At 40.3% G+C, this 24,556-nt stretch overlaps 1 protein-coding gene across 7 annotated transcripts in view; it reads right to left on the minus strand.

The window, feature by feature from the left end:
• Fgf13 (fibroblast growth factor 13) overlaps window positions 1-24,075 on the minus strand; it is a 516,781-nt gene extending 492,706 nt beyond the window's left edge. For 2 of the 7 annotated variants that reach the window (NM_001431647.1, NM_001431644.1), the window contains exons 1-2: window positions 5,838-5,932; window positions 4,986-5,193 (exon numbers count right to left, since the gene is read on the minus strand). In NM_001431647.1, coding sequence (NP_001418576.1) covers window positions 4,986-5,034 — 49 coding nt within the window. In that variant the 5' untranslated portion in view covers window positions 5,035-5,193; window positions 5,838-5,932. Of the gene's footprint in view, window positions 1-4,985; window positions 5,194-5,343; window positions 5,551-5,616; window positions 5,718-5,837; window positions 5,933-23,767 lie in introns of those variants that run through there. The other 5 variants (XM_087600918.1, NM_001431643.1, NM_001431645.1 and 2 more) reach the window with 5 other exon arrangements.
• Between the last annotated feature and the right edge of the window lie 481 nt (window positions 24,076-24,556).

The raw sequence follows: 24,556 nt of genomic DNA on the forward strand, positions 1-24,556 counted from the left end.
TTCTTTAATTCATGTGTTCCTTCTGCTTTGAATTGTTTAATCTTGGCAATTATTTTCCAATCCTTTCAAATTTCTCAACTCCAAAAATATAAGCCATAATGAACCAGACACTAGAAAGCCTTTTTATTGGCTATATTTGAGGAGCTGCAACACATTCTGGTTGTTCTGTGTTGATTGTAATTCCCAGAATGAGGAGTTGATTTGGGCATAAAACAGCACAGCTGCAGAGAGACCTGAAATGCTAACAGCTTCATCTTCCTATACTCATTGCTTCAAAAATGAGCCTTCTGGCTTACCATCCAAACACGTATCCCACTGTCCTGCTCCTAATCTAGTCCCTATATCTATCTCTCTGACACACATATAGCCCTCCATGACTTCCTTCGTGTCACAGTTCACACCCTGCTTCACTTAACCTAACATCCATTTCTACTCCATCTTTATCTATATCACTAGCCCTCGGAGGCAGCCTGTCCACCTTTAATGAGTTGAACTCTATTCCTAAGAGACTTGATGGAAATGGTAGTAAGGTAGAGAGGAGTTACCCCATGCTTTATCCTGCTCCCCCTTCTAGCTTGAGCATTTGCCAATAAAGAAGCTGTGCACATACATAAACAAGAATGAAGAAATCTGGCAATTGTGTGGATTCATCTCCTGTCCTATACCCATCAAAATGTCAAGGAGTCTTGATTAGAGACCAACCCTGGCATACCATCTCCCTGAAGCTGTGATCACATTCACCACAGAAGAGACTATGAGGTTCATGACAACTGTTTACAAACCATGGGTCCATGATGGCATGATGAAAATAAACAAACAAGCATCTACATGAGTAATAAACGGATTATGATCACTCTTTTTAAATACGAGGTCATCTCCGTCATGACATCTTACCAGTAAGCACCACCTGTTCTAAACACCTGCTTTGCTTGGCTGTAGAGTAAGCCTGACAGTAGGTCACAGTGGCCAAAATGACCTTTGGTAATGGAATTCAGAATTCAAGCCATGTTATGCCGATTATCCACAATAACCTGTGCCTCCTGGGTAGGGGTAGAAAGACCACTAGAAGTGCCCAGCAAGGAAAAGAAAAAGGAGATGTGTCCATACATGTCACAGTCCACTACAGCAGCCGCTGTGCAAATGGGTAGCTTCACAGACTATGCATGGAATTGGCCTCCATCACTCAGTGGCCAGCATGAACTCAGCCCTGATGCAAGCTCTCTCACCAGAGGACCTACAGCCCATGTAGCATCCAAACAGTTATACAACCCTGTGGTGGTAGGACTGAGCACAAGGAGGAAAGTGTATTTATATCAACATATCTAACTCCAAATATGAACCAAATGAAAGATTTGGAGTAAAGAATCAGCTAGCACTTGTACTTGATCCTGAAAAGATTTAGTATCAATTGTCACCAGCTACAAGTTGTCCAGGGCTGTGGGAACAGCTGCAGTAATTTAGACACAGCCTTAACTGAGTACATTCCTAACACAGGCATACTAATAAATCTTATGTGATATGACACACAGGGTCAGTAAAACCTATGCAAATATCTATTTGCACAAAAATATGTTATGTGTTTTTCTTCCTTGAGATGGAAGTAGTATTCAAGAACTACATGACCTAAACAAATATATATATATATATATATATATATATATATATAACCATTTTAAATTGTGTTCAAACCATAAGTTAGTGCAAAAACATGACAAGAGGCCCTTGTAATTAATTTTCTAACAGAATCAAGTACCCTACCCTGCATTCTCCCAAAGAGAAAAGTCTAGCCTACCTGGTGACATTTTTGAAAAGAATTATCAAAGTTCCGAAGAAAAGACAATCCACAATTTATACGCTTTAAATGACAGTGGTTTTTTTTTTTTTTCCTCTTTGCTTGAGGTAAGGGATTTGCTTGTGGGGGTTGAGTTTTGTTTTTAATTTTAAAGAGAGCTGTTTATTTTTAAGACAAAGTTTCAGCTTGTGAGACAGGCTGGCCTTAAACATACCTCAGTTTCTGGAGTACCAAGATTACAAGTGAATATCACTACACCCAGCCCAAACCACATTTCATTCAGCAGTACAAAATACGTTACTGATTTACTTACTATGTGTGTTTTAGAAAGTCTAGAAAATGTGGTACTCTATAATAATCCTCAATGTAGCAATGATAGGCTGTGGGCATGAGCCCCAAATGATAGGGTGGGAGGATGAATTTAAATGAGCAGTAGGCTGCAAAACAGATTATGAAGTTCATTCAAGCTGTTACTAAATTATTTGACTTGATTCAATCATTTGTCACAGCATCATTCAAAACTAAATGTAGTTTGAAATGTCTATTAAATATTTTAACCCATATCGTGCTATGTTACAAACACTATGCTAATGAACACCTGAGATTTGAAAACAGCAAATGTGACCTATATATAGGACATTTCAAATAACCAAACCTCCTCATAATGTAAATATATTTTATTGGTTCAAATGCTGAATAGGTCAGGTATTGTTCATTCCCAACATTATCTTGGTGGTATAAGATACTTAAAAGGAGACAAAAAGCTAATGAATACTTGACATTCACTCTTTTGAGCATGCTCCAAAGTCTAAGACCAACAGCAAGGCTGAAAGGGCAATCTTGCTTTTAACTAGGAGAAAATCCCCATTTCCTTTCATAAGTAAACACCCTTCTTAAAAGCTGCCCTATTAAATTAATTTATTTTAATTCCAACTGCAATTCTAATGGCTAATTCCACAACTCCTACATAGAGGAATGTGTTTTCAAATGTGAAGAGTCAACATAAGAAAATGTCATGACCTAGTAAAAAAAAAAAAGATAATAATATTGAGTTACAGAAACCTATGCTCCTGTGTCCATACTTGTTAATCCATTCTGAACAATTGCAAATTATAGACCTAAAACAGCAAGTCATTTTCTGTGAAATCATTTGGCTCAGGGTCCTTCAAGTGAAGACTGAAATGAGTCCTGATTACCACCTGATGGAAATCAGAAACTAAAGTTCTAGCCAAACAGTTGAAACCGTCCCACGTTCAAGTGAGGAGTTACCTTATCCACCAGATGCTAAAATGTTTAGTTGTCTTTACTTCTCTGAGCTCTAGGTAGAAAATGGTGCCTGAGGTAAGGTATTGTGGTATAGCTCAGTGCTAAAGTGCTAGTCTCACATGTAAGCTCCTCACATATGGTCTTCACCGTGTCAAAAAAAATTGAGGCTCCTTAAGTCAAATCTCTTTATCCTATGAGGGCATCTTTGAAACCTGCTATAATTATGGCAGCCATGGACACATGTAAGGGCAGTTCTACCTTCATAACTTACTGGAACAGGTAATATGTGTATCCCAAATGGCCACTATGTCCCTGTGGGTCCCCAAACCCTAAGTTGACACCTCTGACCCTTAGGACAGCAGACTTAACCCTCCACAAACTTTCTGAGCCTTTAGTCAACTACATTGCTTAGTGGTAAGAGAAACACCTTCGCTCAGAAGTAAGAGAAAAGGCCCTGTACTGAAGACTTTGACAACTTTCTACGGCTGGTGGCTGGGGGAGGGAGGAAAGCTGACATTGCCTTAGACTCTCCTAAGAAAGCAAGTACTGAAAGAAGTAAGGAGAGAAGAAAGGGGAACAGGGGAAAGAGTGAGAGAGAAAGGAGTGCTTGGGCTCATGAAAGAATTGATACAACCCCCTGTCCCCATGCACAATCAACAAGGGCTGGGATTCCTCCGACTCCCTGCTGTTGCAACCCCACTTTACCTGGAGTGAGTTTCTGCATTTCAAGGTACCTGTGGTTCTTAGGACCTAGCCCAACCCAATGTCTACTGTAGTTATTTGGACACACAGGCACCTGAGCCTCACCCCTCTTCCAGACCTTGCCCCTTGCCTATCTTAATGCCCTGGTCCTCAAGGCTGCTGTCTCCAGCTTACATTTCCCTGCCTAGGTGGGCCCTCAGCAAGACAACCTCTAGTACAAGCTGGTGGTAACAGAGGACACCCCTTCCTTTTCTTGAGTTCTAACCAGCCTGAGCCCTGCTCTGCTGCATGTCCCCATCCTGCCTGCGGGAGGCCCCCAGGCCGAGAAGTACACTCTAGGGGACCTGGGACCAGGTTCCTTGGGCCAGGTGGCTATATCCCAGGGAGCTGAGGAAATGAATTATGCCCTCCTGCAGAGGCTCACTCCCACTAGGCACCAGTGGCAAGGGGACAACAGCCTTTGTTCTCCCGGGGCTTGGCAAGGCTGCGCTACTGAGGCGCAACACGGGCGGCGCCAGGGTATCCAGACTGCTCACTTTTGCACGCGGCATGTCAAAAGGTGCACGTTCCTGTCTTCTCCCTTGAGTGCAGTGGGTAGGAAGTTGGGGAGTAAGGGGTGTGAGGTGAGAAGTATGGGGGAAGGGTTCTGCATATGGGCCAGGCTCTTTGTTTGCATTTGAGGGCACAGCAAGGGGGGTTGAACGTGGGTCTGTGCTTGGGTCCTGAGAGTGGGACAAATTCCTGAGTATGTCACCATGTTGCACCCGCGCAGCACACATATGCACACTCTCTGGAGCGTACACACACACACTAACAGGCACCCACAGAGAGAGGCAGAGAGAGAGAGAGAGAGAGAGAGAGAGAGAGAGAGAGAGAGAGAGAGAGAGAGAGAGAGAGAGAGGTCCAGTCTGTAGCAGGCAGATCCGTTCCCTGCGCTCCAGGCTCCTGCAGCTTCTTCTGCCCGCAGCGCGGCCACCATGCGTTCAAAGGGGCAGTGGAAGAAACTGGAGGGACTGGAGGGGCCCCAGTTCCGCCAGGATGGAGGGAAAGTGGTGCAAACCCACACTTCCTCAGAAGCCTAGACCTCCGGGTTTTGTCCGGGGTCGCAGAGGTCATGGGCACCTTAGGGTCTAGCACAGAGACTAGGAGCCACTGGGCGGCGCGCACACAAGGGGGCGAGGGCAACCTAGCGAAGGGAAGGAGGCGGACTGCCCGGTGGGCTTACCCTTAGAAGCATCTTTCTCCTCTTTGGGCTTGGTCACCTTTCCACTCATAGATCCCAGCTTGCTTGACAAGGTTCGTCCAGGAGAAGGAAGTCCTCGCCGAGCTGGCTGGACTTGCGAGAGCGCTTAGGGCGGCAAGTCGCGACCGCGAGCTCTCAGTGTGGCTCCCGGCGGAATCCGCTTTTCTCCCGCTGCCGCCGCTGCCGCCGCCTGCCAAAGAATGGGGAGGAAAAGAGAGGGGTGAAGGAGGAGCCGCCGCCCGAGCCTGAGCGGCCGGCCGCGGGAGGAGCCGCTCGCCGCGCTCCAGAAGTGCAGAGACAAAGCGGGGTGGCCGCCGCTCCAGCGCCCCGCCGCTCCTACCCGCCCTCGGAGAGCCGCGCTCAGGAACCTCCGGGCACCCGGGAGGCGCAGCCGGGATCCCCAGCTTCGCCGCCGGCCTGCCCGGGCTCTTTGCGGGTCGCTCGCTCCACGAGCGCCGGCCACGCCGGGAGTTGCCTGGGTGTTCTGCCCAAGCTCTACTGGGCTGCTTTTCCCCGCCTCTCCCAATCTGCTGAGGGCCGCCAACTCAATCAAAATAAAACCCCGAGGAAGGTTTTGTTTAAAAAAAATCAAAACAAAGACGAAAATATTCACTTAAAAATAACGAGCCTCCCCGAAAGGGAAATGTTTGAACATGTGATGAGCAATGTGTGAGCCTGTTACACCGCAGAGCCGCGCAGCTTCTCGCCCGCGGGGATTCGGAAAGGGAGGTTCGCTCCTTTCTATTTAATCCGCTTCCAGATCCCAGTCTTTCGGCCAAAAGAGGGGCCCCGGAGTTGCTGGCCGGCAGATGAGCGGGAACCAAAAGCCCTTACCTGTTCTCTCTCCCTACACCCACACCCCCTCGGAGCTCGCCTGCTCCCTCGCTGCCACTCTCAGGGCAAAGAACTCTCTGATCCCAGAGAGCCAGGAATCAGCACTGGGGTACGTTCTATATAAACCACAAGGTGTGGGCACGCGGGGGGCGGTGGGGGGGGCGGCGAGGGCGGGGCTCCACAAAGCCGCCTGCCGGCTGTAGTAAAAACAGAGCTCGGCAGGGGCGCGCAGACGTCAGCTGCCGCCTTGCAAAAGCCTGGCAGCCTAGCGGAGTGCGGGCGATCTTGTCAGCGGGGTGTTCCCTATTTCCTCGGACAGGCAAGGTCCTCCACTGCTGCCACAGTGGGCTCTCTCGATCCCCTTTGAACAAAGAAGCCAGGAGTCCTTAATCTCCACCCTTATTACTCCCTAGACTTCCAGTGCTTGCCTTTCTGGCTGCACTGGTTGCCACCTACACTTTGGGGACTCCGCTGTTGGCAACTACGGTGAAATCTGCCCTGGAGTCTGTGACTCTTCACGTCTGGCCAGCTGTCCAAGTTGAGACAGACTGGTTCTCCAAGAAGGGAGAGAGGGGATCTGGCTTGCCAATAGGGCAGAGACTGAAACTGACCTATTGCTTGCTGCTTCTCACTGGCACCACCACACAACCCTCCTCCCTGTAGTCCCCCACTGCTCAGGTTAGCCAACCTCCTGTGAAGTGAGGTGAGACAAGCCTCTAGTGCTGCAGAAAGATAAATAGGATCAGCCTATCTCCCAGGCTACACTTCTGACAACCCAGGGAAGATCCCTAGTAGAACTGAAAGGAAAAGCCGCTCTGAAACCAGAAATTGTACATGGGACATAAGGGGAAGAAGAAGTCAAGGGATAGGAAAGGAGGCGCAAGGAGGCCAATAATCAGTCCCTGGTGTTAGGAAACCTTTTCCCCTACTGTCCTTTCTGTCAGTGGGGACAGATGGGTGTTGTTAAAGAGTGGAGTGGCCGAGGGCATGGCTTCACAGAGCCCTCAACCCATTCATCAAAACGTACACTGTACCCTGCCTGTGGAGATGTGCTAGCGAGCCCCAAGCAGAGAAACCATTCACTCCATCCCACCTCACTCCCACCCTCTCCTTAATTTGGTTTTGTTAATGATATTAAACCAGGCGAAGAAATCATATAGATGGATTAGTCCTACTGAATCCCAGGCAGTAACTCAATTACAAGAGCCTGCTGTGGCTTTCAAGACCAGGAGTGTGGGCTGGCCCTGCTACCAGCCAGGGTCTAAAGGTCAGTAATCCTCTAAACTCAATTTGCAGCCTCCATGCTCAGTCTGAGAGGAACTGTAGGCCTGCTTTTCTTGCAAATAATATCTAATAACCTGGAGCTTGATGACACAATGTAATTACCTAAGCCAAGGTTAGACCATTAATTAACATCAGTATTCAGATAAAGAAGAAATTTCTTTTCAAAAGACAAAAATTAAAATGGTTGAATGTGTGTTTGGAGAAAAGGACAAGAGAAAGGCAATTAAACAAAAGGTTCTCGTGTGTAATCTATACCCAATAATAGCTACCATTGTTTTAATGCCTGACCTGTGCCAAGAAGTGATACTCAATCATTGCATCAGTACCTTATTTAAACTTCCTATCATCCCTAGTAAGTGTTCATATTATTATTTCTATTTTCAAATGAGGAAATCAGGCCTTGTACTCCCAGGTACTAAGCTTACAGACATAAACCACCATGTCTAACTAGCTTTCTCTACACTGAATAGTTTTTTTAAAAGGTCACAGGCCTGGTTATTTGTGGAGCCTGGGTAAGAATCCAGGTGTATCTATCTCTAACACCGAAAGTGTTCTTTAGCACATCACCTCATAGCACTTTCCTCAGCCTCTTAAAACAAGAGAAACACTTCACTTTCACTGGACATTTCTTTAAAGTCTTTGTCAACCTCCTTAAACACACCACATACATACACACTACACAAACACACAAACACACACACACAGACACACACACACACACACACACACACAGCATCATACTAGGTCAGTTTCACTCTCTGTCCTTTTGGCAAGCCAGATCCCTTCTCTCTCTTCTTGAAGAACCAGTCTGTCTCTCAACTTGGACAGCTGGCCAGAGGTGAAGACTCACACTGTGTGTGTGTGTGTGTGTGTGTGTGTGTGTGTGTGTGTGTGTGTGTTGCTCGATTCTGGTTTTCCTATACAATTTGTTTTGTCTGTCTCCTCCTGGTAAGCTTGCACAGGGTTACCACATTATGGTTTTAGAGGGTTCTTTGTCTTTACCAATAATCTCTACCCACAGCTCTATAGTCAGCAAGACTAACATCCAGCTGGAAGCCAGATATAATTCTTCCTTAAAAGACAATAAAACAGTAAGCATAGCAAACACAGGTGAAGTCTCGGTTAGCTAATATCATTGAGGTGATGTAGCGAGATGTCTGCATGGGAGAGTGAATGAAGCGCGCGTGTTCATGAGCACAAGTATGTAAAATTGTGTTCCCTCACTGGAAATCATCCAGCAAAAGAAATAATCAGAACATAAAAAAAATAAACACCTCATGCAAAAACACTATAGTTTTATATATATATATATATAGTTTTATATATATATAGTGCCTGTGTTGAGACAGATCAATGGTCATCATTAGAGCTTTCATGCCAAACCCCAGGAATTATGACTATTCAAGTGCACAGCCAAGCAATGGTATCCAAATAAACTTTCTGACTCTGCTAGTGAGATTATACTCAGCTATGTTTGTAAAGGAAATGGGTCTGCTGCATTTTTATCTCCTCCCACATGTTTAATATGGAAATACCATTAGCACTGGCTCCAATGAATCTGTACTCTGGCCTCCAGTGCCCAGCTCTCAAATACTTGGTAAGGAAAATGACCTGGTGAAAGAGGCTCTCACATCTGTGCCAGGATGATCAGAAGGTGGTCCCTGCAGTGCATAGGCAGACCACCGAGACATTTGCTCTGCCTTGCTTTCTTCTGTTTCTGGCAAGGTCTCACTGTAACTCACGAGCTGTCTTAAATTCACAAGCGTGCTGTATCTCCCTTCTCTAAGTGCTGAAAACCATGGTAGGGCTCAAAAGTTCCTCAACCTATACTATATGGTAGAAGTTATGCTTTCTTAATTTTAGAGTAAATTGGAAATTATCAGACAGAGATGTCTAACCTACCTGGTGGCCTATTTCACACCATCATCATGTATGAAGCATAACCAACCGCTCTGGAGAGTTTACAACTAGGCTGTCAAGATGATGGTTTATGCTGATCTCCCTGACAACAACCCACATTGCTGGCAAGTCAAGAAAGAACTGCACCTTAGATATACAATCCACATTACCAGGTAATATCAACTTCATCTCACATCTGGCTGCATTCTTGTGAGAGACCATTTGAATTGAGAACTATTTAATGGGATCCTTTTCAAATTCCTGGCACAAGGACTTGTGACACAAATTAAGTAGTTTCATTGTTGTTGCTTTTAGCCATTCCTGTAGTTTACATGTAGTCCAAGTACCCACTAAGTGTCTATTATATAACCAAAGACTTGATCTTCAGGGTAGCGCCATTTAAAGGTGAAGAGGATGGTCATAGGCATATGTATGACCCACTACAGAACAGGTTTGAGACAGCAAAATCTGCCTTTGTGACTTTCTATTTATCGAGGTAAGGAGTTCTATACTCACACATATAATATATAGCCCTCATTTCCACCATGATATGTGTGATGTGACCTCTTGACCTGATACACACTCCTGCTGAAACTCTTCTTCAGAGTGAGGAGTTTTCATCTTGATGTTTGAACTTTCAGCTTTGCACAACTGAACTAAATAAGCCTTTCTTTTTATCTTTATGAAATGAGAAGCCTCGGGTATTTCACTGCAATGTAAAGATAGTAATGCAAATCTGAGTAAAACAGCTGCAACAGTCATGTACTAGAAGCACAGAAGTTCTTGCACACCTGTAAATTCACATCATTTCATTGTATATAGTTAACATCTAATACACAGCTAATTGAATCCATGATGTTTTTGTTCTTTGAACAATAAAATGTGGTAGAAGTTATGCTGTGTCAGGTCCTGGAAAAATCTTTAAAAGATCTGGAAAAACTTTCTCTTGGGGGAAATCCAGCTACTATGTAAGACACTTGATATCCTGACATTCATGATGTGAAGAAGCCCAATGTCATAGTTACTTTTTGTCAACATGACACAAAACTAGGCAATACCTGTGAAGAGGGAATCTCAACTAAAGAATTTTCTGAATCAGACTGGTCTGTGGAACAATTTTTTGATTGCTAATTTATGTGGCAGGGTTTACTATGGGTGATATAGTCCCTTGTCAGAGGTGCCGAGGTTGTTTAAGAAAGGTAGTTGAAAACTGGGCTGCCTTGCCTGGCCTCATTGGGAGAGGATGCAACTAATTCTACTGCAACTTGATGTGCCAGAGTGGTTCGGTAACCATTGGGCCTCCCATTCTCTGAGAAGATGGGGAGGAGGGGCATGAAAGTGGGGCTGGGAGGAGAGGAGGGAGAGGAGACTGCAGTCAGGATATAAAGTGCATAAATACATTAATGAGGGGAAAAGGTAGTTGAAGCCAGACATGGTGACACACACCACTAGGGAGGAAGACACAAGTAGAACTCTATGAGTTGGAGGCCAGCCTGGTCTACATAGCAAACTTCAGAACATCCAGGTCTGTTATACAGACAGAGGGACTGTCTCAGGGGGAAAAAGGAAGGTGGGGGGAGAAAGGAAGAAAGAAAAGAGAGAGAGAGAGAGAGAGAGAGAGAGAGAGAGAGAGAGAGAGAGAGAGAGAGAGTTGAACAAGTCAAGAGAAGCAAGCCACTAAACACTATTTCTTCACAGTCTCTGTTTCAGTTCCTCTCTCCAGAATCATGCTTTGAGTTCCCACCTTGTAGGCCAAGTAAGCCCTCCCAAGGTGGTTTTGGTCAGTATTTTATCACAGCAGCAGAAAGCAAATCAGGACACCCAAACTGGCCTTCAGTAGGGGTCGTGTGAAAGAGTGTGGAGGAACACAGGTGATGGCAATTACCAAAATCCTAGCTATGTGGCCTAAGTCAGACAATCTCAGCTTGCTGCAGACAACCAAGTTAAAATTTACCAGATTTTAAGAGGCAGAAAAGAGCCTTCTTTTTCTGTACTCTATCCAGATCCTTAATCCACACAATTATGATAAAACTGGATATCATTTAAAGATAGCCAGCTTTGGTGTGCTCTGTTACACAAATGCTTAATAAAGGAACTGAGAACCCTAGATTACTTTGGACCCAAGATTTTCTGTTTCCTGTTTGCCTGCTATGGCTCAAACTAGATTTTAGAAGGGAATAACAGGTATAAGACAGGGAGATGTCAATAATTTATCCACCAGGTGCTTAACATTAAGATATTCACAACCCGGGGCTGGGGATTTAGCTCAGTGGTAGAGCGCTTGCCTAGCAAGCGCAAGGCCCTGGGTTCGGTCCCCAGCTCTGAAAAAAAGAAAAAAAGAAAAAAGAAAAAAAAAAGATATTCACAACCCACAGCAAGCAGATAGGTGATTTTCTGCCTCCTGTAAAACTAAGCATTAGGACCATTATAACTGTTCAAATTAGAATGCTTGTGAGAAATTGACAGTTTTAAATGTTTGTCTCTTGATTGTTCAGGGAAGGGGAAATTACTGAGACAGACTTTATTGGAAGATTCAGTCACACTACAAAACAATGGATATCACTGGGCAACAAGAGCTATCCATCAAGAACCCCTATCATTTCACATTTCAAAACAATAGACATCACCGGAAGCATGGGATGTCTATCATGAATTCTTATCATTGCACAGCACTCAGAATTGCCTATGACAAGGAGGAGTGAATGGTCAACATTGGCCTTTATCTCACAGTTTAAAGTCTGTATTAACCACTCTCTCAACACTCAGAGGAACCTGGAACAACATCTCAGAGGTTAAGAACACTGGTCGCTCATCAAGAGGACCTGGGTTTCATTCCCAGCACTCACAAGACAGCTCACAACCATTGTATCTCTAGTTACAGAGTATCTTTCTCTTTTGACTTCTGTGGACACCAGACATGAGTGTGGTACATACATATGTAGGCAAATCAGTCAAACACACAAAAATAAATAAGTCATTCACAAACAAAAGACTTTGCCATCATTTCTCAGCACACAACATGGCCCAGGTAAGATTCTCAAAGTTTGTCAGGTTCTGTTCTTGCCTTTACTTTAGCAATCATTCTGATAATGGTAAAAGATTTTTCTTGTCGAGAAAATCTTAGGTCTAATATTTAGTTATTAACAGATTCGTGCTTGGCTATATCTTCACTTCTCTGACAAAGATGCCCAGAAATAAGGGTTCTACATAACTCTTCAGGATAAACTCCCCAGATGCCTATCCCAACCATGGTCTACCACAATTCCTATCATATAATAAAAGGCATAATAAATATCCCACTTCATAATGCTATTCATAGATCCACTAGGTTTCTTGCCTGTACCAAATATTTACTCATATTATGTCATTTTATAATCAAAGAAATACTGCATTACTATCAGCAGGCCAATTCTTCAGAAAGGCAGAGCAACTTACACAAACACAACCACTAAGAGGCTTATCCAGGCCAATGGCTCAAATAAGTCTTTGCTTTCAAAATTTCTTGTTCCTTCCTCTCTATAATGTGACATGTTCTGCACTTATTATGGAATAACCAGCAACTCTGAGAGTTCCACAGAGAAATTCATGCACCCAGACAAGAGCAGAACTCTCAGGACTTACAGGCTATTGCATTGTTACTCTGTCAATGCTAGACTCTAACCCAGTATGGTTGACACAGAGGTATGCTATTCACATTCCACTTCCATGAGCGTGCTGATGGACAGGTGTGGGGATTGTGGTAAGTGGGCATCACCCAGCTGTCACTTATGCCAGGGTTGCCTAAGATGCAGAGCTGCTTAACCAGAAGTCATGGCATTCACATAAGAATCCACATTGCATAACTGATTTCTGGCCTAATGTCAATACTCTCAGAGACCCCATTGCTCCATAGCCAAGGATCTGGCTGTCCTTCTTCAAAGGTCACCTAATCACTCTGCTCAGTCACGCCTTCTCACTCTTCTTTACCCAGTTCCTGATTCCTAAGGGAAATATCCCACTACAAGCTTCAAGGTGGGTTGCCACATTTTTATGGAATTCGGTCTCTTACATTTCTCCCTGCTTCTCTCAAATTCTGTCTTACAACCCAAACCTTTATTAGAAATCTTTCTTTTCTTCTAAAAGATTGTGAGAGGTGACTAGCCTTTCGACACTGTGATATGACATTGTCATCTAAAAATTTGTTGGGCCATAGGCATAACTGTCAGGGGAGATATGTGTGTGGCCTATACATCACAAGTTAGACATGCCTTGTTTATATGATCAGTGTTCCTATGTTTTTCGACTGAGACTTCTCTCTTGGGTAATTCCTTGAAAGCTTTTCAACCATATCAAGATTAGAGGCCTGTTTTTATGCCTATCACGAAAATCATATTCAAGTGGTACTCTATGTAGCTATAAAAATTTAGGAAAGAAGAACTATAAACAACTACTGAAACAGGAACAAATACAAAAAAAGCAATTTGGGTCAATGATGACAAGAAAATTATGCTTATCTTTCCTTCCTTTGAAATTGCTTGTAATACAGTTGTTTTGTGCCATCCAGTGCTACACTACTGTAATAACCTACTCAATTTTAAGAAAACAAAAAATTGTTCGAATAATACTTTTGATGTCCCAGTTGGTTAGTTTTTGCTCTAGGCCAAAGAATATACAATAAAGGCAGGCTTGGTCTGTACAGCAAGTTTCAGGCAAACCACTGCTATATACTAAGACCCACCGCAAAGGAAGAAAGGAGGGAAGAGAGAAGGGAAAAGGAAAGAGGAGGGAGAGGGGGAGAGGGAACTAAGAATGGGCAATTTATCTGCTCATGTCGTCATCGATATTGAATAACAGTATCAGGATTTTGCCTCAGATTTATTTTGTTTCAAAAGCCTATGCTGACATTTTCAAGAAGTCTCTGATTGCCATCAGATAGAAGACTCGGGAAAGATCTGTCAATAAGGAGTGATACTTGGGATTTATTGAGAGTGGAGATGACAGTTCTGAGCCACATTGAAACTTCTAGTCAAGAGTACTATGACACAGTTGAAGTGCAGGAGTCCCTTCCAGTGGCTCCCTTAGACCCTCCTATAACTCTAGGCTCTCCTTGTCTTCCTTTTGAGTACTGGGCTAGTAGAGTGCATACATGCTCAGTACCCCATCTGAATGACTTTACTGACTACACCTGCGAACTTACCTATCCTTCTCACTTCCTGGTAAGGGTAGGGACTACATTTCCCTGAAGTCTCTTCCTTGTAATCTAGGGGTTTAGGTAAAACCACAACTTTTGCCTCAAAAGAGACAAACATGAGTTATCATGGCCTGTGGAATACATATTTAATTCATCCCCAATTCCAGATTTCAGAATGGAAACAGTTTCATGAAATTTCTGTAGTAATAGAACAAAGTATGCCATGAATCAAAGTACTTTTCAATATACATTGGTGGAAATATTAACAATAATGAAGAGAAACCTCAGCCATAGGATTCGAACTCCTATATGCCAAACATTTTAGTTGCTGAAAACTGGTTTTATTAAGCTAATACATTCCTAAAGGTTTTCATCTGTGCGAGGAATGGCTCCATAGGAGGCTAAAGATAGCCCAAGATAAATTGAAAATTGTCACTGGCCCTAAAGCATTCCAAACTTTCCATAGTCACCGAAGTGAAGAAGGCTTCAGTTAGAAGATACAATTTCTTTTTGGAAACATTTGTCCATATACGTTAGATTTTGTTATTGAGAGAAACTGAAATCTAAGATGATCAGAGTAAAACAGGCTTAATATTCTTAAGGTGCTATGAATGGTCAAACACCATGAATGAACATAAATCTCTGAGTTCCTGCTTCCTATTAAGTTTATGTAACTAAAACTGACAACTTTACATGATTCTAACAAATTTTTATTTTCTTGTTTTCTACAGAGATTCAAGTTGTAGTGATTGAAGATATTTTTCTGACCCCCTAACAAAAATGTTCTATATATTCACTCTTCTCATGCCTCCTTTTTAAAGAAATATATTAAAATTAAAATATATGAAACCCCTTAACATAGTACTATAATTTTATTAGATTTATTTAGTGCATGCATGTATGCATTTGTATCAGGATAGGTATATACGTGGAGGATACATATGTGCATGTGCATATATATGCATAGGCATCAATATTCATGCCTTAGCATTCAGAAAACAACTTGTGAAAGTCAGTTCTCTCCTTTCACGGAGGTTCTGGATCAAACAATGGTAACCATGCTTGTGAGCAAGTGCATTTACTTGCTAAACCAACTTGCTGGCATAACCTCATAATATTTTAGTGATTATTTTTACAACTGTACTCAAACTATTACAGTTATCCACCCTGAATCTCACCACCAGTCCTGTATTATTATAGAGCAATTCTTTGTGAAGAAGTATAACTAGAGTCCACTATGTGAGAAGACTCTAGGAAAGTGAGAACTTTAGCTTACAGTGTTTCTCATTGCAAACTGCGTAGTACTCATCTTTCCAGAGCAAAAGACTTATGGAAGCTTACGGGAAGCAGCTAAATATGAGTTGTGTCCTGCATGTTGTGAGAGTCTTGGCAAAAGAACTGCTGTCTTTCTTACTCTGTTAAGTGCAAAGTAAATCATTGATGCAGCACTATAAAGACCTCACAAAAGGAGACCAGAAACTGAAAAAAAAAAAACTGATCCATATGCCTGCTGCCTTAAGACTTCAAGAGGATAAAAAGGAATTCATTAGGACAACAGATGGGGACACTATAAACCTAGAAAGAAGATTCTTCCCCTAAGAATTTAGTTTTTTACCAATTGAGAGCCATATTACAACTTGAGTTGCTACCCCCTTGACCACGAGGCAACTTTAATAAGCTATCAACAAAAAAGTTTAACTACTTTAACTGAAGGACAGTTAAATGGTAACTTATAAACCACCATCCTTTCCAATAATGAAATATATGTATAAATGTTCAACAGCAGCATAAAATAGACTTTCTGGTACTTCAAAAAAGGAGAACTGTGGCTGAGATAAAAAACAAAACAAAACAAAGCAAAAAAAAAAAAAAAAACAGCGACCAGGAAGATAACACACAGCACAAAGGCAAAAATATCAAAATGAGCATTGTGAGGGTAAACAATGTGAGAAATTTCAAAGACAGATCTCAAAGAATACTAAGAAAAGGATGAAACAGAGAATAAGGTAAAGCAAAAATGGAAAAGGGGTTCTTTGAGTCCAACAGCTACATTACTGAAATAATTGAAATTATGCAAAAGTAAGCTCATCAAATGTAAGAAATGTACTCATAAAACACCAATGAATCCAAAGTGAAATTTCAAACAACCTGAAAGTCATAAAAATTAATCACTTTATTCTAAAATATAGATGGCATAGAAGAAGCTTTTCCCAGGAAAATAACCTATATATTCTTTTAACATTGACAAACAAATATGAGAAGAGAACTTAGATTAGTATTTGTCTTATGATGTTTTGGAAAGAATCACAAATACAATGAGGAAGAAATAAGAAAACGAAGAATAAAAATTCTAGAATTAATAAAATAAAGGTTATTCTTTGAGAAATACCAATGAGAAGATAGCCCTCTTGGAATTCAGATTAAATAATAAATAAATACTTCCAAGTCTTAAAATGTGAAAGGAGATATAACCAGCAGTAAAGACAAATAAGAAATTTAGATGTGAAGAATTAAATGCTAAATCTTTAGTAGCAATGTTTGAAAATAATTTTTTTCTTTTAGTAAACTATATAGACTCATTAAAAGGCAGAAATTTTCAATTGCCAATTTATCAAGTAAAAGAATGAAACAATGAATAAGTATTTATCATTGAGCAAGTCACCACAGCAAGAAAGTTCACAGGTTTTTATACTACTGTAAATATTTGAGGAAATAAATATTTCAATATTATTTAAATTATCTAAAGCTAAAATAGTAAGCAACCCCTTTAATTATTTTTATAACATCAATCTAAATTTAATCTTCAAACATATTTGGATATAAATGCTGACATTTTTAATACAAACCAGGAGTCTTTGAATAAAGTTAAATTGTGACCAATTAGAATGTGGTAAATGCCACCTTTCCCTTTGTTCAGAAATTTTTTCAAAGTATTCATATTTTGTACCTTAATTTTGGAATAAGCCAAGTGTGTTGACATAAAGAATTAAATGAGATGGAATTGTGACTCTTTCCAATGTAGGCCTTAAGTGGCCTTGGAAACACTTTCCTTCCTTCTTGTATCCTTGCAATCACCTTGAGACTAGCTCCATGGATATTATTGATTTGATTGATAGAAAAATGAGAGGTTTCTTAGGAAAAATGGGGTACAAAGCATTATGGCCTGGAGCAACAGCACCAGACAGATCTACAGTGACAATTAGAGTCGCTTACCTGAGCCCAGAATAGAACAAGCAGGATCTGACTAATACAAAGACCCACAACTAAAAATTACACACACACACACACACACACACACACACACACACACACACACACACACACCACTGAGGCTTTCATTTTTTGCATCACCAAACTTACTAATCTATGAATACTATTAAATTTGGAAATGTGATAGAGGTTCAGTAACTCCCTCATCATAAGTTATTGCATCAATAATTTGCATCCTAGAGGAAAATAATATAAATGATATTAATATAGCCTTAAAAGTCATTTGATATTATTTAGCTCCACTCTTAATATGTTTTTAAGTTAAATAAGATTAACTTATCTTGAAATAGTACAGACAGTTTACCAAAAATGGATGAGAAATATAATCACAAATGGCGAAGCACTGACCCAATGAAATAAAAATGAGAACTAGCAAACCATGCTTCATATCTCTGTTATTAATCATAATAGCCTTAGAGTTTCTAGCTAATGAAAAATACCAAAAACTAATATAAATACCTGTTTCTAGCTAATGAAAAATACCAAAAACTAATATAAATACCTGTATCTATCCTGATGTCTTTATCTGTTAATGTTTTATTTGTAAAACTAAAAACAAAATCAATCTAACAAAAATCTATGCAATCTATCAGAGAATTGGGTAGGTGGAAGAATATAAAATTGTTTAACACACGTGTGCACACACAGAATATAGTGTTTCTCTATTCAAGTAGTAAACACTGAAATGAAAATGGAATAAAATTATATTCACAGTAATGAAAATACCCTATATGATACTGGAATACTTGAAAAAGCCTCAAGTCGGTATGAAGAAAATGGGAATGCCAATGTGAAAAACAAAAACAAACCAAATGAGTCAATTAACAAGAAGAGCTGATATAAGACTTCAATTTTCTCAACGTCAATATTATATCTTCAAATTCCAACTTAAATCCACAATGTGTTTTTTTTTCAGTAGAAAAACAGGATATTCACATAATATATTTTAATACTTATATGTATGAATAAATGCCCTAGAATAAGCATGAAAATTAAAAGAGAACGGGAGGAAGGGAACTAAAGAAAAGAATACTTTCTAGACATCAGACTATACTCTAAAGTCACTGTAATCAAATGAAATGACAGCAGCACATAATAATCAACAACGTGATTAAGAACGAAGCCAATTATGCACAATTATACATATACAATCATTTAAGACATTTAAAGCATAACAAAAGTTGGTATTTCATTTCAGTTCAGCAAATATGGATTGGAAATGCAGTATGGATGCAATAGGCTATTAATTTGAAAAAAAATTAGGTTCTATTTACCTAAAATAAAATTATATGTATATGTAAAGAAAAATATAAAGAATAGCAAAAATTCTGTGATGTCTTCAACCCTTCAATGGAAAGAGCCTCTTAATTAATTCTTCAAGCTGAGAAGTCATGACTGTCATTTTACAACATATGGTTTCTCGGAATTTGGGCAAAATCTCTACAATTCAAACAGATTAACAAGACAGTGGAAACATAGCTATACCTAGGAAAGACATGAGTTTATAGTGATAATATAAAGGATGGACTCACAGTGCAAAATACAAGAAACCCTACAAATTGACAGACAGGGAGGAGGAAGAGGGTGAGGAAAAGGAGGAGCTGCAGCACTTACCCGAGCTGCAGCTTTGCATAAGTAACTTTTTTTCTTCCCTAAAGAATTCCGACTGATATGAAGACATTTAAACCAGGAACAGTAAATCACCAACCAATTTCACATGTAAGACTAATAACATTTACAAAGTGTTCTAATAGGGTTAGAGAGATGACTCAGTGGTCAAGAGTGCTTTCTGCTTTTTCAGACTGTGGAAGGCTAGGTTCAGCTGCTAGAACTCGCATACCAACTCACAACTATCTGTACCTCTAGTCTCAGGGGAAGATCCTTCTTCTGAGTTTGGTGAATTTATACACACACATAGTGCATACACATACATGTACAGCCAAAAACAGTTATAAAAGAAAGTGCTGTAAGGTCAACATAGTAATATTGCAGAGTAAAGTATACTCCTGACTTGCTAGTGCAATTGTGAATTTGTTATGTGCTTTTAAGAAAGCAATGGAGCAACACTGAGTGAAATTAGAAGCAATGTTCATTTTTCAACCCAGTTATTTTATTCTTGGGAATCTATTACAGACTAAGAAAAATGGCAGCATGTAAATATATATATGATTTTGCCTTTTGCTAGCAAAATGTGGAAGTAAAATTAATGCCCACAAAAGTAGAATTGCTTGGCTAACTTATTTTCATCTATATAACAACATGTTCTCTGAGCAATAAAGACTCAAATTAAACAATTATAGGTGATTTGTAGGTTTTGTTGAATAGGAATAATAGAACAATAGCAGTAAATACTGATTTGACTAAAAAAGAACAAAAAAAAAAAGGGTTGGGGATTTAGCTCAGTGGTAGAGCGCTTGCCTAGGAAGCGCAAGGCCCTGGGTTCGGTCCCCAGCTCCGAAAAAAAAAAAAAAGAACAATACTGATTTGACTAAATATTGAGTACTTTATGTAGCCTAGCCTAGTCTAGAACTATGTAATCAAAACTATCCTTGAAATTAGAATCCTCCTGCATCTGCTACTCAACTTCTGGGATTACAGGTGGGTACCCAGCTTTGGTTTATATTTCCAACTCACTGAATCCTCATAGCCCTATGAGGTGGCTACTATTATTCTCATTTTCTGGGTGAACAAAATAAACCCCTAGAGAATCTAAGATCACATTACCAAGGAAAGGCAAGAAGAATGTGATATGGAAAAGTGTGACTGACTACATAATTTCTATACAAATTGTAATTTAAAAGGTAGGCACAGGCATATGTGCACATAAGCAAACTATATATGTTTACTACAATTCTAGAAGAGCAAAAATGTAGAAGAATACATACTAAATTAGCAATATAATTATGCATTTTATAGTTGTATTATATTATATACACACATTATATATTGATCTAAATATATATTATTTAAATATATATTGTTTTAAAATTAAGAAATAGCCACATTTCAACAATGAACAACTCTATAGCATATGTAGTTTCTGCTCTGTATATGGCCAAAAAAAGAAGTCTATTCCAAGTTCATTCAGATTACCAGTGCTTCATGCAGCTTGCCCTCCTCTGTGACCCCGGCATTGTGTTCATCTCTTCTGTATGGCAGAAGAACTGTATTTAAATGTGCCAGGAGCTTCCCATCCTACTGAAGCCAAGAGACTCCCTGGAATCTAGTCATTGCTATCTTAAATTGTACAACCTAAGAAGGCTTCTAAGACCCTCTAACTTACACAAACCTCAGATTTAAGAGATTTGCTTCATATACTTATACCATAGACGAAATAAAACTATGTTGTACGATGTCCTACTCTCACTTCCATCTACAGCAGAAAGATATAATACTTTTATTTTTATTTATTATTATTTTATGTGCATGGCATATGAATGTGTGTGTTATAGGCGAACGCTTCAATACAAGGAAGCAAGATGTCAGTATCATGTATCTTTTCTCTATAGCTCTTTACCAGAAAGGCCTCTTATTTTAAGTGTGGCTAGATTTGCTGGCCAGCGAGTCCCGGGGATCCTCTTGTCTTCCGTCCCAGCATTGGAATTTGAGGCACGTGCCACTATACTCCTCATTTTATGCACATAGGTTCTGAGCATCCAAACTCAGTTCCCCTCATGTGCCCTGAAATCTTGTGCCCTGAAAACAGAATTGTTATCATCCTCATAATGGGATGAAGGACACATTGTACTCTCAAGCTTAAGGTGTTTCCAGAGACAAGATGGGTTGTGATATTGTTTCCAATGAAGCTTGTGCTCTTGGGAAAAAATGATCCTTTTTGTTTGTTTGCTTGCTTGCTTATTTTGTTTGCTTGGTTTTGACCTGATTTTAAACTTATATTTTTTTACATTGACTTATTTTTGCTTTTATTTCTTTTATATAAGTGATAGGTTTCATAAAGTTTTATAGAAGTATATCAAGTATTGTGACCATATCTATTTCCTGCCCTCCCATTTCCCTCTCCTCTTCCCATGACTTCTCTTTATTCCCATAGGCAGCCTTCCTTCTACTTCCACTGCATATATAATATATTATGTAGCTGAATATATTTAGGATCCACAAGTGAGAAAAATGCAATATTTGTCTTTCTGATCTGGTAAAGAAATGGTATTTGAGCTACATTCACTGTTTCTGAACATAAGGTCAGTATCAGATTCCCTGGAGTATTTAAAAATTCCAGTTCTACTGAATCAGAATTCCAAGAAATGAGATCCAAGACTTAGCATGTTTAAAAAATCCTCCATATCATTCTTATGTACACTACAGTGTAGACCATAAGCAATCACATATATATGGGAATGCAGAAAAAAGACACAGGAATCAAAGGCAATAACAGGAGGAAACTGATCAGGTTTGAAAGCAGAATGGAAGATAGTCTCTAACTCGATTTTACTAGGCAATTTAGAGTTAGTAAGATTGCAAAGGTAGGCAAGGGCTTCCACACACAATGCCAAGCGAAGGAACTTTAACTTGATTCTGAAACAATGTAAATCATTGATAAATTTAAACAAACAAATAAAACAATAGCAGAACTGCACCTCCCCAGAGCCTCCAAAATTGAACATTGCATCAGAATTACCAGGGTTGTTTGCTGAAAAAAATCCCACATCTACAGCACTATCGCAGACCTTCAGAGTCAAAATTTCCAGGGATATAGCACAGAGTTTAAAGTTCTAAAGAATCTTCCCAGGTGATTTTTTGAGCCATTTTGAGCCAACCTGGTAGTTTGTTCGTGATTGAATTTGGGACTCGGTGTCTTTCCTGATGGATACATTTGTGAAAAGTTTAGTTTGTACATAGGAATTTGATTATTGGACTCACTTGCTCAAAGTTCTAGGCATAAGGGCATTATTTAGAAGTAACTTGCAATAAATCTCCTTATTCAGCAAAAGAAAAATAATTTATGTTCTCCATAGCATTTCCATAAAATACATACCTAGGGTAAATGCAAAACCCTTGTCAACTTTTAGTAAAATGTTACATGTTTGTGTGCCTAGTCGGTAGTAATGCCATATGGCTCCACTAAAAGTAACATGGGGAAAAGAACTGTGAATGTTCACGTTTCACCTAGTCTTACAACACAGTGAATGAGCCTCAAGATGATACTGAAGAAAGTAGAAAGTGTTAGGAGGATGTGCTACTAAGCAGAAGGCTTAACCTGAAAATTGTGGTCATTTCGAGGTTGCAGGCAAAGGTGAAGCAATAATGCAGCTAGACCAGATAGTCATTTATTGTGACTCATGCTTTAATGAGGATCAGGTTATATAACATTCAGGGTGATTAATGTAAGTTCAAAATTTCATGTTTGTTATTTGGGCACATGTATCTTAAAGATAGAAGGCAAGAAGAATAGATGTGGAGAGAACACATATAATGCTTAAGTGTTTTTCTGATGCATTTTGTAAAAGTATACAAAGGCAGTTCTGAGTCAGGAGGTTTGTTGCCACAAGCTTTGTGGTATTTTAAGAGTGTCATCTTCATTTAAAGAAAGTGTATCTCATAAAAGCATGTCTTAATTTCTATGAAAACACCATTATTGGCGAGTAGGGATCTAGCCTAGGAGTTTGCTTAGCACGATGCTCAAAGCCAACCTGAGCCTTCCAGTATCGAACTGATTAATTTTCCTTTCAGTGGCTCCTACCTCTCATCCAAACCTTGCCAAATCCCCTACAGTTCCCCTCCTTTCTCAAGGCTCATCACTGTGAACAGTCTAGAAACCAGAAATCTATCTTAACAGCAGCATTTCCAGAAGGAAATAAAATCCAATCAAGTATTTTGCAAATCTTAGTTCAAATGAATCTTTCCTAAGGACTTCCTGAACTATAGGGATCAATTTCTGGTCAACTCTAGATTATACTTTGCTGTTACATGGCATAAAAGGTGAATAGAGGTAAGCAATGTCCTGGGACAAATGCAAATTCACACAGTAGTGGGAGAAGAAAGAAAAGGAACCTAGTCAAAATAAAGCCTATCTGGGTATAAAAATTGAGAGAAAGTTAAGTTGAAAAGTTTAAGTGTTTTCTCGATAACTAATCACTTGTTTTTGTGGTGGGAAAATAATTAATTCCCACATATTATCGTGGTTTTTTTTTTTTTTTGGCTGTTTTAGGAGTAAAGGCTTTTCATTTGTAGATTCTGTCCTGCCCTGACATTTGTCTCCCTGCCCCAGACAAAGGAAACTTGGGCCAGTATTACCCAACAGAATCCAAATTCCTGAAGCATTTCCCCCAGTGATTCTCGTTTCACCTACCTTAGAAGTGGAGATGCGGTGGGCCTGGTGGTGAAGAGCAAGCAAGGTCCCACCATTAACCAAAGCTTAAAGGGCCTGGTTTTTATTAGTGTCAACGGTCATGCACTCCTGAAGCCAGGAAGATTCTTGGTCATATCATCACCATGCGTTTCCGAGGTTTTCAAGAGTCTGCATCAGGGCCAAAGTACTCCCAAGTCCTAAAGTTCCCCTTGGATTTAAGGGCTTCAGGCAAGAAAAAACAAATAGAGAAGAATCTCAGTGGCCAGTGGACCCCGTTCAGTTCATATCGGGCTGTTCTGAGGAGTGGTAAGTCACAGGGTCTATACTGCAGCTATTTTTAGTGAAACCAAATTCCTTCCCCAAGTTCTCCTGCTTCCAATTTGTTCTAAGTGTAGGAGACCAGCTGTGGGCAGATCATCTTACTGGACCAAGGCTCTGTCAAGGCGAAGGCACCAAAGCGGAGAGGTGGAGCAAAGTTCACAGAGTTTGGTGAGATGTCCCTGTTTCAGTCTCTCACTATCTCCAGAGGAGGATCCTTTGGAAAGGAAAGTGTTACCGTACCCAATAGTGGGCTTTTCCCTCTGTTATGTCAGAAACTTGATATGTAGATGACATCATAGAGGAACAATTGGAGAAACTGGCAGCCCTTTCACTTTCTTTTCTAGCTCCCATAAACAACACAGGCACACAAGTGTTCAACAAGTTCTGCAGATTAAATCCACACCTTGGCCAAATTTAAAACTGGTATCACCATTGTGCCAAGCCAGGGATGAAAGGATGAGGAGAATC

This window comes from Rattus norvegicus, chromosome X (assembly GCF_021556685.1).
Source record: "Rattus norvegicus strain SHRSP/BbbUtx chromosome X, alternate assembly SHRSP_T2T, whole genome shotgun sequence".
Taxonomy (NCBI): domain Eukaryota; kingdom Metazoa; phylum Chordata; class Mammalia; order Rodentia; family Muridae; genus Rattus; species Rattus norvegicus.